Below are 17467 nucleotides of genomic sequence, written 5' to 3'. Positions count from 1 at the left end.
ACAGAACAGGGTTTTTTTTACCTGTGTTCTACAGACCTACAAAACAGTTTATTTAAGTGAAATGAATGTGTTTATTTGGATAAATTTTTATCTGTGTTAAACTGGTATCCAAGAAATAGGGAATCCATTTTCATTTACTCAGCTTCTATCCATCTTTGACAAGATCCATCTTTTTGGTCTATGTTGTAAAATGTTCCTAAATTTTATTGGTTACTTTTAATGTAGTTTGTTGACTTAATCTTTTGGGGATTTTGTTGTTATTGTTGTTGTTTTTGTCTTTTTTATATTCATACATTCTTTAAACCTATTACTATGTTTTTTTTTTTAATCTTTCATGGTTATAGCAAAATGATCTAACTGAGCAATGATTAGTAGTTTTTGCATAAAATCTGTGTCATGACTGTTAACTGTTCTAGTTTTTGCTTTTGGTTTGGTTTTTGTCATTTATTTCTGTGCTGTTTGGAGTGCCTGTCAGTTTTATTTCTAACAGTGCTCTGCTTGGAGGTTGAAAGCTTTGACAGATTAAATCTCACTTTCTGATACTTGAATGTTCTGTTTAACGCAGGATGACATTAACATCATAATTTTATGTTTATACTTTAGTGATAAGGATTTATGGGTTTTTTTCCATGTAAACAGTTCCATAATTAAATACTTAGCAATGTTAAGATACTACCAAAATCCAAGATGAGGAGAAAATTTAAAATCTTATGCATATGTACTGTTAGGCCTTTTTTTGGTGTCAAAATTCACTATGTTCCATAAATTGGAAGAACAGTATTTCAATAGAGCAATATTATGTTTCCATTAAATGAAACCATCTGGTAAGGCTGCCAGAATGAGTTGGTACTGTTACCTGATCTTTTTTATGCATCTCAAAGAAGTAACTGTATCCAGATTTTATGTTAAATTTATGCAATTAACACAGGTTTGAAACACCATTTTAAGATTTAAATTGCAGTTCTTTTCAAAAATTTCTTCTTCTGTCATTTAAAGAGGGAGAAAGTAATTGTAAAAAGTATTTTTAATTGCCTCTCTTGCAATATTTTAGAATGTTTTCCTGTTCTTGTTACATTTTAGATAGTTGCATCAAAATAATTTGTACAGTTATTATTAGAATATTTTGTTATATTCAGTGGTAATCAAACATACTGTTTACCATGGACCAAAGTTAATGGTCAACCATAAGGTAGTAAACCAAGTATGAACAGCTGAGCCAAAGAGTGTTGCAAAGTTGCATACCTAGCTCAGTAAATATTTACCAATACTGTGGTTTTTGGTGGATTTTGATGGTCTTACTTTGAGTTTCCCAATACAGAATGGTATGCAAGACACTTACACAGTACTCCTTTCTTATTATGATTTTACTTACTTTTGAGATGTTGCAGAGCATTGTTCTCAATAGAATATTTCTGTAGAACTGTCTAAATTATTTCTGTTTTAAGTCAAGTAGGATTTTAACCGCTTTTCATACCTACATTTTCCAGTGGCATATTAAAGAACATTGATTTTATTTATTTCATCCCTGCAGCTTTTATGTAAACATAGGGTTTTACCACCATGAGTAAGACATCAGCAGGAGTGGTATGACCTTGATAGTAGTAACCAAGTACTGTTTAACAAAAATATTCTCAATAGTCCAATTGTTTATTCCTTGAGCGCTTTTTATTTTCATAATTATGTATTGAAGTCATGAGTCAGTCTTGATGTTGCTGCTGATACAGGACTTTAATTCATGAGCTGGGCAGAATTCAAATCCATTGGGGAGAACTTGGAGTTAACAGTGCTCAATTTTAAAATCATGGATCTGTCTTCAATAATTGTTTTTGATTAAATAAATTACAATAATTAACTTGACAAAATATGAGCAGAATACATTTTTTGTCCAAGAGACAATAGTATCAGAAAACAGATGTAATTGAGGAAGAATGTCTATTCCTGTAGAGTCTTGTAATTAAAAGTAAGTTCAGCAAGTGAAATCTTTGTCATGAATCTCACAGATGTTCTGATAAGTATGGCTAAAAACCTCTAAGACTACTTAGATATCTTGATAAGTATCACAAGTCTTGATGCTTTTGCAGAGAAATTGTAATCATTAAAATTGCTGCCAAGATACCCTTTATTGTTTTGCATTTTTTACTATTTTTAGCAAAGTGTTATGAGGTTTTTTTTGAGTATGTAAATGGATATCTTTAATAAGACATTTGTAAGATATTTAGCTACTCTGAATCCATCAGGTATTGAGACTTGAAAGACATGACCTGCATGTATGCTTGATACATTATTGAGTCTTATTGTTTACTCAGTGACTCTTGTGCATTAGAGCTCCTTTGGTGTTGATCTCAGGCCTGACTAATAAGTTAATCTGATAATATACCCACTAAAACATTTAAAACCTGATTTGTGAAAAAAGCCAAGGGAGTAAGTCTACTCTGATAAACAGTTGGACAGATACCCAGAAGCTTTTTTTTCTTTTGTTCTGTTTTTTGTGCTGAGTTTTAACCTAACTTCAAAGTTCTAGTAGTTTTTAGTGCCAGGAAAAAAGACCAAACAATTCTTTGCAGGTATGTTTCCTTTTTAAAGCAGGCAGTATGACTTCTATAATTAATAAATTTGAAATGACATGCATTGTTCTGATTGTATGGATTAGTAGTAGACTAGAAATGAGATCAAAAAAATTAACTTCTCTGCTTCCAGTGGCTGTCATTCCACCAGTGCCCATTAAAAGGAAGGATAAGGAATAAAGAAGGCAGAGCTTGTTTTGTAAATTATGGTTTCTATTGGTTTATATGGGTGCCTTTAAAACAGATCTCATTTTTGGTTTTTTTTAGAATAATGCACATAATGCACATTTGGGTGTTTTGAAACAGTCATTCAGAATGAAGATAAACCTGCAAATAAAGTAGCTTTGGTTTTAATATGACTTGATTTTAAAATGCCTTGACTTTTCTGCATGTCTTTAAGTGTGGATGGCAGGTACATTTCTGGTACCTGAGATCCTTGCATATTTTCTCATGTATTGTAGTGTGATAGTCGTTTTGCTTATTTGACTTGTACTTACTTGACTTGTACTTACTTTCAATTCCCTTGGTTTTACTTTATTGCTGATAGCAAGCTGAATTCAGTGTTATCTTCTTCCTCCATGCTTGTCAGCTTGTCCCTTCAAGTGAGTCCCTAGAACTGCATCCTAAATCCCGTTGGGTAAATCTCTCCGCAGGAGTTTGCTGCTGCTGTGCTGCGCTGCGACCGCGCTACAAACGTCTGGTAGACAACATATTTCCTGAAGATCCAAAAGTGAGTCATGACTTTAAAATTTTAAGGGATTGGTGTTTGAAAATCTGTGGCTATAGCTTGTGCCTTAGCAATGTTTTAAAATTTTCTTTTTCCTTTTCTCTTCAAACATTTTACCCTAAAATCTGCTTTAGCACTTAATAGCTTAAAGAGAGGTTAGTAGAATAATTTATCTGGAGAGGGATCCATAGAGATCGTCTGGTCTAATTCTGCTTCCAAAGCAGGGCTGCGCACTGAAGAATAAAATTAGTATGTTTTGCTTAGAGAAACAGAAATTTCATTAAACAAGGTATTCTGCTGTAGAGATAGCACTTAACTTATCACTTTTTAGAACCACAAATACTTGTTTTCTTGTGATTGGAGGTGTGAACATTTTCTGGTTTTCTACAGGATTTTAATTTTTTAACTTTCAACTTACTGACTGCAAACGTTTTTATAGTTCTGGTAGACTGTTGTGACCCAAAAAGGTTTTTATGGTGTTTTTTTCAAAATTTTCCCAGGTACTCTTCTACAATTTAATTTCTTCATTTCACTGTATAGTCTTGGAGCTATATTAGAGCCTAACTCGTACTCTCTGTGAAAATAAATAACTTCTGTGTACCATTGAGGAACGCCTGTGTCTACACATAATCATTCGACAGTTCAGACTGATCAAGAGCTTATGTTTCTGCTGCTCTATTTTTTAAAATGTGTTACCAAATTTTTATATCTTTTGTTACAGTAAAAGTAAGCAGCACAGTCAGTATTTGCATAATATTTGGCTTATATGTTACAAAGTATGTCAGCTTTTTTTTCAATTGTGTTGTTACAGGGATTATGTAAGTGCATATTACTGGTTTTAAAACGAAATGTTTTCTGCGTATACAGTATATTGAGTGCATGGAACAGTATGGTTTTATAGGTTTATTTGTTCTAATCTAGTTTTTGACACAGGTGTAGAAACACTTGGAAATGCTAGAATTGTGGTGTTTTAGTTTAAATCTGAGTCAGTAGCTCTGAGTTGGCACTTCTTAGTCTCTGCTATGGTTGGTATTCATTGGGTCAGTGACACAGGCCAGTCCATGATCTTTTCCTTCAGTTGCAGACCTTCTCTAAAGTATGAGAAGATTTTCTTGATAAAATTCATTAATCAATAATGAATATCTTAAAAGCTTTTAAGTAATTTATCTGAAAAATAAGTGTTTTTATGAACTTCCAGAAAAAAAACAAAGCTAAAAAAGGCTTATCCTGCTTACTTGATGATTATGATTATAACCTCATCTGAGCAGATCCATGTTTCATGTACATGTTCATGTTGAAACTAATATGTTAATCTTTGATCTTATTCTGACAATTAGTCCTCAGATGCCTGGAGGTCAGCCTTTTTCAAGATCTCTGAAGAAATAAAATACTTAAACTACAATCTTGTTTGTATATTTTATCAAAATTATGCATTGAATATACTTGGTGGGGATAGAAAGAGATAGAAAATTACACTGTGCTAGTAGGAAAGAAGCATGTCTTAGAACTGGTCACCTACCTCACTGCATACCTTCTCTTCAGAATACCCCTTCCCTCACAAAAACAGTGGAACAAGCTAGTTGCTTCATTTCTTTTAAAAATGTTTTAGTTGTTTCATATTGCTGATTTTTGCAGCTAAGGTTATGGCAGTTTTGCTCAATAGTTTGGGGTTTTTTCAGTAGCTTATTTCCGTCTGCAAGGCTTTGATCTTTAAATGTCAACTAGAAAAAAAGGAAAAGCACTTGGAAAGCTTTATGTTTCCTATGAACTCTTTAATTTTCTATTTTGTATTTCTGTTTCTAGGATGGTCTTGTTAAAGCTGACATGGAGAAACTGACTTTCTATGCAGTTTCTGCACCAGAGAAGCTGGATCGAATTGGGGCTTACCTGGCAGAGAGACTGAGCAGGGATGTGGTCAGACATCGCTATGGGTGAGAAGTCATTAAAAATAGATGTTAACAAGACATGGAATTTCATCATGTTTGTTCTGATCGAGTCTGGAAGGCAAGACAGACCCAGGCCCTTTGTGGTCAGTTAACCTTGTCTGGGTGCCAGGTGCCCATCCATCTGCTCTCACTCCTACTGCTCAGCCAGATGGAGACAAAAATAAAATGGAAAGCTGATGGGTTGAGATAAGGACAGGGAGATGACTCCATTCTGTCATGGGGAAAAAGATACTTAACTTGGCAAGGATTGATTTAATTATTGCCAATTAATGACAGAGTAGGACAGTGAGAACTAAAGCAAAGCTTAAGAACATCTTTCCTCCAGCTATCTTTTTTTCCCAGGCTCAACTTCACTCCCAAGTCCTTTACCTCCACCCCTACCAAGCAGTGGAGATTAGGACTTGGGGCTGTGTTTAGTTCATACCATCCTGTGTCCCCTTCTTCCTCACACTCTTACCTTCTCTACCCTTGGGTCTGTCCTTGTAGACAGTCCTTCAAGAACTTCCTCAGGGTCAGTCATTCAGGAACAGGCTGCTCCAGCATGGGTCCCCCATGGGATCACAGATCCTGCCAGAAAAGCTCCTGCATGGGCTTCTCTCCATGGGGCCTGCCAGAAGCCTGTTCCAGCAGGGCCTTTCTGTGGGCAGCAGTTTCCTTCAAGGCACATCCACGTGCTCCAGCAGGGGCTCCTCCATGGTCTGCACTGTGGGTATCTGCTTACCTGTGAGCACTTCCAATGTCCCTGAGGGGCTCAGGTTTGGGAAATGGTGGGTCCCATGTTGGAGCTGGCTGGAGCTGGCTGTGTCTGTCATGGGGGCAGAGCCTGCTTTCTCAGAAACCACCCCTGCAGTTCCTTTCTGCCGAAACCTGGCTGTGTAAGGCAAGTAAACTCTTGAATGTCCATCAGGATATAGGGAAACGGGATTATCTTTCTTTCCAGCCCTTTTGGCTGAATCAAATATTTAAGTGAAAATATTAATTGTAAGATGTGGCAGAAATTGGCGAAGAAAAGCAACGTCTGTCATAGACCACCAGTTTTTGATCTTCATGACACCTGAAGCTGTTTGTATAACTTTATTGAAAGGGGCAAATGGCCAACACTCAATTCTATACTTCCCTCCCTCCTACACCACCCTGTCTCCCCCAAAAAAAGGAAAAAAAAAAAGAAGATATGGGTGTAGTAACTAGCCCTTAGTGTCATTTTTATGCAGTGGGAAACACACTCCTTCCATTCTTTCTTTTCTATTTTTGTGGTAACATCTTGACTTGAACTGAGTTAATGATAAATGCAATACATCTTTATCTGAGTCTCTCTAATTAATTTTCAGTTATGTTTTAATTGCCATGGAGGCACTGGACCAACTTCTAATGGCTTGCCATTCTCAAAGCATAAAGCCATTTGTGGAAAGTTTCCTTCATATGGTGGCCAAGCTTCTGGAATCAGGCGAACCAAAGCTGCAAGTCCTTGGGACTAATTCTGTGAGTAAGCTCAGGTGCTAAATCAAATCAAAGTAAATGTTTGCTTGGGAAAGTAGTTTGAGAAGTCTTAAAGGTTCTGCCAGTTGACATGAATTGAAAGATGCTGTCTGTAGCAATCCTTTGGGCCTAAACACAGAGCAGGTGCCAGCTGGAGGCAGATAAACTTCAGTGTCCAATTATTTTGATGTCTGGACTCATTCCTTCTGAAAATATCTTCTGTAAGGACAGGAAAACTCTGCTGTGAGTTCATATTTTGAATTTTTAAGCAGCCCTCCTGGAGCCAGTATATAGGTAAGACAGTGTTTTGTTTTCAGGAAGCTTAAGCTATCAGAAAGATTCTGAAAAGTAGCTTTGAGTATTGCAACCATAAAAAGGTGATTTTATTAGCTTAAATATTTCAGGATTCAGATCCAGGTTTGAAGGGCAAAACCAAAGAGTCAAAATGAAGATTTAGAGATCTAGTTTTCTAATTAGAGTGATGGGTACAATCAGGGATATAGCTCTGTCATACTTCCTTTCTAACCACTGTATTTTCCAGCTGGTAAAATGGGAATCCCATAAATTCCAGGATTGTGATGTGGACTTTTCACTTAGAGTGATTGCTTTTACTTGAGTATAGAGTAATTGCTTGCATTTCATGTAAATTATTGCCATTGTTAACAGTGGGAGGTTTCTTTGTGGAATCAGTAAAGCTGTTGGTCTGTTGGGCTTGCTGCCCAGCTGATAAAATTAAATGGAGCTGCAGTTGTGGAAGACAGGAGGGTGTAGTAAAGTGATGCCACCTCAGAGCAGAATTTCTTGTTATGATGGAATACGGAGAGTTTTGCTGTAATGTAGAGTAGAAGTGTCCCCCTGTTCCCCAACTAGCACAGAAGCTTTACAGAGGATAGTGAGATGTATATCTCATTATACATGTAAAATTTTATTTAGTTATTTAAGTATCATTGAGCCAGGCCACCCTGTTTCTTTTGATTTATTTGTGTAATAATGCCTGGGCAGGTCCTCTCAGGGAAATGGTTCTGGAACTTGTTTCATGGGCTGCCAAGTGACAAGGTGTACATCACTTCCCAGTTGTTTAAAATCCTTGGCTACTACCAACCTCCACTCTGATGTACAAGGCGTGTCACATGCGCAGAATGCATGTTACTGAACAGGACTCTACCTTAGGGTAATCTGATATTCCTGTTGGTTCCTAAATCTTTCGTGAGTAAAGGAGATTAGTGGACTTCCCGAATTAGGAGATAATTTTTGTTTGTTTTCTGTGAAACTCAGGGGGGAAAAAAAGTTTCCCTAAATAAGAGGTGAAAGTCTGTGAGGAGAGAGAATTTTTATGGCTCTTCAACAGTATTCCAAAACCTTATTTTAGCCTAACTGCTAATTTCCCTAGGTGCCTTCTAGAGTTAATGAAGACAAAGGATGCAAGTCTATTTGTATTGATTTAAGAGGAACGAAGGGTAACAGCTTGTCTGTTACCAAGGGCACTGCCCTACTGTGTTCTTAAATAAATTTTGTTAGATTAACAAAGAAAGTTTACTGCCATATTCAGCCTTTTTTCTTTCCTCCACAAGGAAATAAACAAACAAATGAAAACCAAAAAACAAGAGGAAATGGTACAGTGGCTAAATAATGCTTCGTGTTCTTTAGCTGATGTACCACTTTGGAGTACAAACTGGTATTGTCTAGAAGAGAAGACTGGGTTGTATATGAAGTAAATATCTTTAACCTGGTGAAAAGTTAGGCAACCTTTGGAAAATTTTACATAGTATTTTTAGGAAACTCAGTTTAAGGCCCCTACAAATTTATAGTCTGCTTACATTTAAAATATGTGGAGTATGATTGTGGCTCTAACTAGGTTTTGATTATTTTCTGCCCAAAACTTCATTGAGGTAGAAAAGCAATGATGTCTTTGAAGTAAAATTCAAACCTCTTTACTTGAGCTGTAGGGGTTTTTTTCAGGCTCACAGATTTTGCTTCAGCTGTGGGGACTATTGTGATTGCTTAAAAAGGTCTCAAAGGAAGCAAATCTCTGAATAGTTTAAAGGCTGGAAAAAATTTGGAAGTTCCTACTGTCTTCTGAGTGTGTTTTGCTGACTTCCAAATATTTGCTTTTGGGCACAGAACTTACACTATTTGGTGCTCTATATTTTAGGAAAAAAATTAAACTATCACATAGTTGTCAACTTAAATTCAAATTTAATTTAAATTGAAATTTAATTTAATATATAATATAAATTAATTAATTTATAAATTAAATAATTAACTTGTAAGTTGATTTATTTTGGAAAATCAGACCTGAAGATGGCTATTTTAAATAAGTAATTGTTTGGGTTTTATTCATGTACTTTTAAGCCTGATCTTCAGGTTACATATAATTAGTTCCTGTGACCTTTTATATATTGCATTTATAAATTAGCTTATTTCCTACAGCAGCAGTGATCTGTTTATTTTTTAATAACGCAATTGTAAATCTATTTATATAAAAATTATAAAATTTGATAGTGGATATAATAAATAGGTGTTGGAGTTTCTTTAATGTAGACAAAATTTAAAATTGATAATGTCTGTGAGGTTCAAAATGGCTTTTTCTAGCATGGAACGTATTTTTATAGATCACGTGCTAAGGTAGCATATGCTGGTGAGGAAGCTGAAAAAAATGTGGTGGGAAAAAGTGGTATCTCCGTGGCTTATGTGTTAGAGGATCTGAAGGCTGATTGCAATAAGCTTTTCCTTAGAAATTTATGACAATACTTTATTTATCTCTCTAATTTTCTTGCAGAATTTCAGTAACTGAGTAGCATGTAAAGCATGCTCATGCACAAATAATTAAATGTACTGCCTAGGTCCATAATGTTTATTACTAGGATAGAAGTGACAAGCTTTAAAATCTTTGACCTTGTGATCAGATTTTTTTTGGAAGTAGAGATGCAATTTATATGTGTTAATCTATATCCAATTTATGTCTATTTATGAAGTTTTTAAAGAAGTTTCAGAAAATTTCTTTAGTGGGCAGCTGGTCAAGAACAATTAGATGCATAATTAAGTAGAACTTTCATCCTAATCCATATTTACAAGACTGAGCAAAACAAAACATTTTAAGGTAATTTGGAATGCTGATGGGATGAATTCTTTATATTTTGCCACTAAGATATTGGGGTTTCATGTGAAAAATAGCAGATAATATGTGGAACCCAGTATCACCACATTTAACTATTTACCACAAATGCTTCTTTAGTTGATAGGATGCTTCCTTTTATAAAGGCAGTTTCTTTGTAGGAGCAGTGAAATAATGATCTGATCAGTGACAGTGTTGAGCTTCCTGTGCATGAGAAGGTGGCTGTTATTGCTGGTTGTCACCATTTGTTATTTAAAGGAAGATAAGCAGACTCCCAAGTGGAAAAGTGATCAACCAGTGCCTGAGACAAGATTTTCATATTTGTTAGTGTTGGCTTATAGAAGCTGTCGTTTTGGGGAGAATTGAGTGCATATGTAGGTAAAAATAGTATAAAACGTCAACACTTTGAAATTAAGCTATGTCAGAATTTGTATTCCCAGCAGGGTATTACTTGTTTCCCAGTCTGCAGTGTGCAAATCTGGAAGTATGCAATGGAAACTTACCCTTACTGCAAGATGCTTCTTTCATTCCATGTACCAATCCAGAATTATGTGCTGGTGGTGATTTAATACACAGTGGAACAATTCCATCTCTAGTATGCCTCTTCCATCTTTTTAATAGGACTTAAATCTCCGGGAGACAGATTAACACACAGCACTCTTTCTTTTCCTGTGGGTTATTAAATTATCTTAGAAATTATGTGTCTGCATCTGCTAGAATTTGAGTAAGTCCTTTAGGGTCACTCAGAGTTAAGTGTTGCTTCCCCCACTCGTACTTGTGCTCTTCTGGTTTTGCACTTCTGTGGCCCTGTATGCCAACATTCTATTGCTGATTTTGTTACACAACTGTACATGTGCTGGAGAATTTTTATCCAAGGGGCACAAAGTAAAATAGAATGTGAAGTTATCCATCCTATTCCGATAGAAGTGCAAGTGTCAGGTGACCCTAGGTATTAATAAATAGACTAAATCACCAATTTTCATTGCTGAGAACCTTGTGATCATTTTCATACTGTCTTTGTAAAGTTAATGCATCCAGTGTTTGAAGCTGAAGTGTTTGTCCTTCTGGCATGTGTGTGTTGAAGTGCATACATAATTCACGCTTCCCATTAAGGCTATTCTTTGTTTGTATGCTGTTTGTTTATGGTTTGTAAGAGTCTTATGTTTATAGGAGATCATAACTTCCCATGTGAGAGTTTCATAATCATGAAATACAGTACCTTGGCCTATAAAAGGTGGTAACTGCCAGTATCAGCATCCTCTTTCCCTACTGGAAACAAGAGAAAATTGCTGGCTGCAGAAGACAGATGGGGGAGCTCAGATATGAAAAAAATAATGCTCAGGTTGAGCCTAGTGTTCTTACAGGGAGATACTTTAAGTAACACAACTCAAACTGAAATACAATGCATGGTGATTATTCTTGAATAAAACTGACCTTCTTTAAAGACATCCAGGGACCATTAAAAATTACGGTTTTTCTCCTAATATATTTGCTACATAACAGTGATAAAACAGCATAAATGCATAGAAGAAATTTTGTCCTAGAGAACTTACATGATTTACTTACAGGGCTTGCACAATCTCTTTCTCTCCCTGGTAATATGAACTAAATTTCTCAATTCAGTCTGGAGCAAACATCTTTACTTCGTGATAGATTCATATGTTTTTGTACTGATTGAATTTTATTGGTTTCAAAATAAATGTAAATAAGGTACTACCAGTGTATATTCCTTTCTGTACCTTCTGTATTGTAAAATACAGAAGATGCTTGTACTGATTAAACTTCCATAAGTTAGCATTGGATGCTTGCAACCATTTACTATGACTGAATGACATGTTTACATCTATAAAAACTTTGTAAATAAATCTTATGCAAGTGCTTGGACTTTTTAATAAGAGTTTTATCAATTTTTAGATTGAATAGTTGTTATATTTGAAGTTTGTTTGAAAATATGTGCTTAAAAGTATTCTTTAACAACAAGGACAAGACCACCACTGCAATGTATAGACTGATACCTGCTGTAAAAACATAAAATTTCTATGATAGAATGGAATTTTACACTTTACAGGATGACAGTGCACAACTCAAAACTCTTTCCACAGACAGCTTTTCCTGTGGCCTGAATGCTCAGTCGTCTGAATGCTAATCCTGGATTGTGCTTCAGAAATGCTGTATGCTCAGTGGGTGAAATAGTTTTGTTATACACAAGGACATAAAAAACCCTTGCCCTTTCTGGGTCTCCTTCTGTTCATGCTGTTTTGAAAGGTGTGACCTTCATGTGTTTGTGTCCCTGCTGTAAAGCTGCACACTGATACAGGAGAGGTACTCAGAGCAAGGGAGTTCTGACATTTGCTTGGCCCAAATTCATCATTTGTTCTTACAAAGCTGTTTCTTGGTACAATAAATCTTTCTGCTAGCAATTAGACTGTATTAACCTTTCCTGTTGGAAGATCCTGTCAGTCAAATAATTAGTATTTCAGATAATAATATTAAAGGCTGATCATAAATGCAACATGAATTAATACTCTCATTCTCACAGCCACTCCCACAGTGCTCTGTGTTCTTCAGACTTTTTGTTTCCATTCTTTTCCATGCCTTTATGGAAGTTTTCTGGGTGAATCATTTGTAGACTTGAGCAGTTGAATGTCTGGAAAATATTAAGATAATACTGTTTGGGGGTTTATTAAATCCTTGGTCTTCATGCCTTATTGAGATGTAAGGACTAATGAAATTCTTCTTTGCAAAATGAAAAAAAAAATCAATTTCTGTTTTGCTAGTAACAGTTCCATGAAACAAACTAGGGAGCCATAGTATGTATGAAGCGTTTGCCAGGGTCTCTTGGGAAGGAAATTATCATTTTTGTAACTTACTCTATCGGAGAAAACATATGGGTGCTGTTTGTAGATTGTCTTTCAATCTGTGGCAGTGGACCACAGACTGAAAGACACATCCTCCTTCCAGGTCCTTTACCGAATTAGATTTTTGACTTCTCTCACTTTTACCACCTGAAATACAGGACATTCCTAACAGAAAGACTTGTAAAATGGACCCATACTATACAATTTTCCACCATTTTCAGTAACAGCTGAGAATGTAGTTTTATGAACTGTATCATTTTCAGCTGTTTCTGTAGCTTTTAGAAGGTGAACTGGTAGTGCAGCTGAAAAGGATAAGTGTTCTAGATAAAACATAAAAAAAGACTAAACAAAAGAGTAGAAAAAAATAGTAGGTTTTTTTTCTGAAATACACAGCTTTTACTTCCAGCTTGAAAACCTCAAACACTCCACAAATCAGTGTTGTAGATTACACTAAAGTGCTTTGGGCTTTTCTGGATGTCTATGGGTAACATGCTGATGAAAGCAGGTTTTGCATCATGAGAAGTACAAAGGAAGTTTATTTTTCAGCCTGTGCCTAAGAATTGGTAAAAATGATGTGAGTAAAAGCAGAGGGGTCTTGATAGGACATCACTCTGCTTCAGGGCAGAACCAGCACAGTGTTCAACCTTTCCTGACAGTGTTTTGTTTTGCTTATTATTTCCCTCTGTAGTCTGTTCTTAGAACTGTCAGTGATGGAGAATCCAAAAGGTCATTAGGGAGTCTGCTCACTTGAGAAAAAAGGGGTTGTAATGTCTAACTTAGGTTTTGCTTCAATATAAACCTATTATTGCTTTGCCTATTACCATTGGACAAAGAAAACTATTTATTTATTCACTTTCTGTAGCTGTCTTCTGTACCTTTTAAGACTGATACCTTTTAGGCATCTGTAGTCTAGGTAATTTAGTGTATTTCATTCTTCTTTTACAGATGCTTATCTAAAGCTTTGTCCATCTCTTGAATAATTTGGGAACTGTATCAGTTATTCACCATTTTAGGCTATGATGTTTCAGATGGATGCACCACTGCATTTAAAGGCCTATTTGGCCCAATTAGATGGCAAAAGTTTCTTCATAGGTGTCATGAGTAATGCAGATATATCATTCTGCATATTCAGCTGTTTCTGGCTTAAAATGCTGTTTTGCAGTTGCCATGCCCAAATTGCTTCCTTGGATTTTTTTAGGTCCTATTTCAAATTGCTTCAAAACCAGGCATCAAGTGTGCCTACAGCTCTGGCCAGTTTAGTGTTCTTTGCAGATTTAATGAACCCAGTCTGATCATCTAAGTCTCTAGTGAAGCTCAAATCATATTTTTGTACTCTGATGATTTACAAGTGTTTCCTTATTTTTTCCAAACTCTTGTACATCTCTCTTATGGGGAATGTTCTTCTGACAGTGTTTTTCTAGCTTCCCTTTGAGAATTATGTCTATTTTTTTGTCAAAAGCATCACTGAAGTTTTGACAGATGCTGCTTCATCTGGATTCACAAAAGTTATTTACTTGTCATAGGAATAAGATAGATTGATGTGATTTGTTCTTGACAAATCCATGTTGACTGTTACTTACACCTTTGAGACTTCGTAGATGTTGACAAATTGGCATTTTTTTCCAGTATTTTTCTGTAAATGGACTAAAGTTGACTGGATTATAATTCCCTGACTCCTCCTTTTCCCTTCTGTCAAAATAGAATTGATAGAATGCCTCCAAGTTTATTTCCCTTGAATTTTGGTACATCAGAATGTTGCTAGGTAACCTGGTAATGACAGGGTTGCATTTGAATGGTTGGGCTGCTCTCTACAACTGCCTGAGAGGGTGTAGCAGGGTGGGTGTCAGGCTCTCCTCCCAAGCTGAAAGAGATAGGACAAGAGGAAGTGGCCTCAGGTTGTGTCAAGGGAGGTTTAGACTGGATATTCAGGAAAATTTCTTCTCTGCAGGAGTTATTGGCATTGAGGAAGCTGCCTGGGGAAGTGGCTGAGTCACCATCTCTGGAGTTATGTAAAACAAGGTTTAGTGGTAGACTTGGCAGTGTTAGGGAAATGGTTGGACCTGATGATCCTAAGGGTCTTTCCCAACCTAAATGATTCTGCCAGTTGATGATAATCACTGTTCAAGTGTTAGATGTTTCCATATTGCATAGTATGTTGTATTTCATGCAGTTTCACCCATCCATAGCTATCTAAATGAAGTTCTTGTGGAAAGATTTTATAAAGAAAACCCTCCTTTGCAGATTTCTCTTCTCTGAAATTCTGAAGTGTTGTCAGGATTGACTTCTTACCTTTATGCAGTTACATTAAGTTACATGTTAAATGAAGCTTATTACTCATTATTCTATTTTAGGAAATTGTTATTAAAAGCTTTTTTTAAATGTATTTAATTTTCCAGTTTGTCAAATTTGCCAACATTGAAGAGGACACACCTTCATATCACAGACGCTACGACTTCTTTGTGTCCCGGTTCAGTGCCATGTGTCATTCCTGTGACCCTGATCCAGAAATACAAAATGAGTAAGTGTCATTCTGCAGGAATTACTGAAACCTGTTGACACACTAATATTGTCTGTAGTACAGCTTTTATTAAGGTATTTAGTGGAGTAGTTCATTCCATATGAAGAAAATGAGAGTCTGACTTTCTGAGTAGCACCAAATATTGCAAATCTTAGGTAGGTAGAACTCCCAGGATATTTAGAGGTAATTTTACCTTAATAATACATGGTAGCTTGTGTGGATCCTCACCAGAAAGGCACCACTTATTATTGTAAATGCACAAGTTCATAACTTACTTGAGATATTAATGAGGGTACTTATATGAAAAGCAAAAACCATATATTAAGTCTTCTCTTTGAGAATTACTCATTAGAACTGTGTTTCCTTAGATGTCTGAGGTATGCTCATGTGTGTGAAACTCAAGAGCCTCCGTGCATGGAAATTTTTTTTTTCTCATTCTTACGCAAGTGCTGCAATTTGTTTTCCTGTGGCTCTCCCCTGGAGGATGTGTCCTTCCCCAGAACAGCTTTTCTAGTTGTTTGTGCATCACTCTTCTCTCCTGCTTTGTGTGTAATCCTACTGAAACTATCTCAAAATATCTAGAATGAAACTGGATTCATATTGAGTGCAAAAGACTTTGTTCAGAAATAGCTAAAATACAAGCAGCTACTGATTTAGGTATTTATAAATTGAAGTCTAAACAAAAATAATTATAGAACTTGGTTTTCTCTGTAGTTCATTTTAGGAATGTTTTAATTCAGCAAATTTGACTGACAGCAATTAACTGTTGTCCATACCTGAATCAAGATTTAAAAAATGAGGGATGGATTTTAATACAAATAATTAAAATTTTTAGTGAGGATTCTGCTTATTTCATTTGATAACTGTATCAGCTTCCACTTGTTTTTAGGAAGTAAATTCTCTTCCTAGCATTTATTATCATGGATAATTTGCTGTTTTCACTTCAAAAAATAATATTTTGCTGTTCATGTCATTGCACAGATTCTCCTGCGAGCTACTTTTGTTTAATAAAATTACAATAGCTAGCAGCTAGACCAAGTCTTTTTTTGAACTTATTTTTTTTCTTTTTATTATTTCATTGTTGTTGATTAGTTCTCAGTTGATTTCATTCAAATGGTTTTAGAATGGAAATGGTGGTTTCTTTTGTCCATTAGGCTTAAGCTGACAGAATTATCCTTTGCTTGATCTTGTGATCTTTCAGATCTTGTGGATCTTTCAGAAATCTTTAAAGACCTTTTCTGACTAATCCATAGCATTAATTACAGCATCTAATGACACAGTCACATGGCTGTGCTAGATATTACTTCAGCTCTGTTGTGGTAACTTCCCATTTTTCTTCAGCTCTAGAATAGGCTGAGATTGTGCAAAGTTTCAACAGATGGGTGGTAAACTGGGTAGAGTTGGTGGGTTTTATCCGTGGGACTTTTGTCAGAGGTGATGTACAAAGTTTGAGTCTTCGTTGAGTAGTGTCAGCTTTATCCTTACAGGCCATATTCTGTTGAATTGTTTAATTTGTCAGCTTCCTTACTGGTTTTAAAGGTGTTCAGAGAAAACATGGGCAACCATAATGATTGGCCACTTTTCCCAGTTGCTGCTTGTGAGAACCTACTGGAATTCCATGCTACTTCACTGCTGCTCTCCAGTAGGTACAGAGCCCTACTGCAAGGTGCTGCAAGGTGCTGAGTAATTCCTCTTTCCCTTCCTCAGGATCCGAATTGCTGGAATCAGGGGCATTCAGGGAGTGGTTCGAAAAACAGTTAATGATGAACTTCGAGCAACTATATGGGAGCCTCAGCACATGGACAAGATAGTGCCATCATTGCTGTTCAACATGCAGAAAATAGAAGATATTGACAGGTAATTGTCACTGGCGTGGTTATTTAAGCAATCTCTAGGCTAAGTTTTTATGATCAATATCCTTCTATTTTTTTTTAGTAGAAGCAACAACTCACCTTTACTAGCTGAGGCTCCTTGAAATTGATAGTATAGGTCTGCATAATGGTTCTTAATGTTTCTTGTCTCAATATCTTTTCAACCACTATTTTTCACTTGTTTGAGATTCTGTAGGCCTAAAAGTTATACCAGAAATTATGTGTTCATATTTTGACTTGGAAAAAATTGTAAACTCTGTTTTATTGGATCAGATGCAGAGATGAGTAAGCAAAGGCTTTTAGGTGACTCAAATGATTTTGTTACTTAGATTTGTTAAAACTTGAGGGTTCAATTCCTTTAACCATTAGTAAGAACTGCTTGTTGTGGCTGA

At 35.9% G+C, this 17467-nt stretch overlaps 1 protein-coding gene across 6 annotated transcripts in view; it reads left to right on the top strand.

The window, feature by feature from the left end:
- EFR3A (EFR3 homolog A) overlaps positions 1-17467 on the top strand; it is a 76145-nt gene that overhangs the window by 19409 nt on the left and 39269 nt on the right. For 5 of the 6 annotated variants that reach the window (XM_088058926.1, XM_014256993.2, XM_088058932.1 and 2 more), the window contains 5 exons: positions 3218-3294; positions 5095-5222; positions 6566-6716; positions 15083-15204; positions 16912-17061. In XM_088058926.1, the coding sequence (XP_087915052.1) occupies positions 3218-3294; positions 5095-5222; positions 6566-6716; positions 15083-15204; positions 16912-17061 (628 nt within the window). Of the gene's footprint in view, positions 1-3153; positions 3295-5094; positions 5223-6565; positions 6717-15082; positions 15205-16911; positions 17062-17467 lie in introns of all 6 variants that reach the window. The other variant, XM_088058939.1, reaches the window with a different exon arrangement.

This window comes from Pseudopodoces humilis, chromosome 1 (assembly GCF_049639895.1).
Source record: "Pseudopodoces humilis isolate 2021_Gansu_Grassland_sample_001 chromosome 1, ASM4963989v1, whole genome shotgun sequence".
Classification (NCBI taxonomy): Eukaryota; Metazoa; Chordata; class Aves; order Passeriformes; family Paridae; genus Pseudopodoces; species Pseudopodoces humilis.
This window is presented reverse-complemented; position numbering and strand designations above follow the sequence as displayed.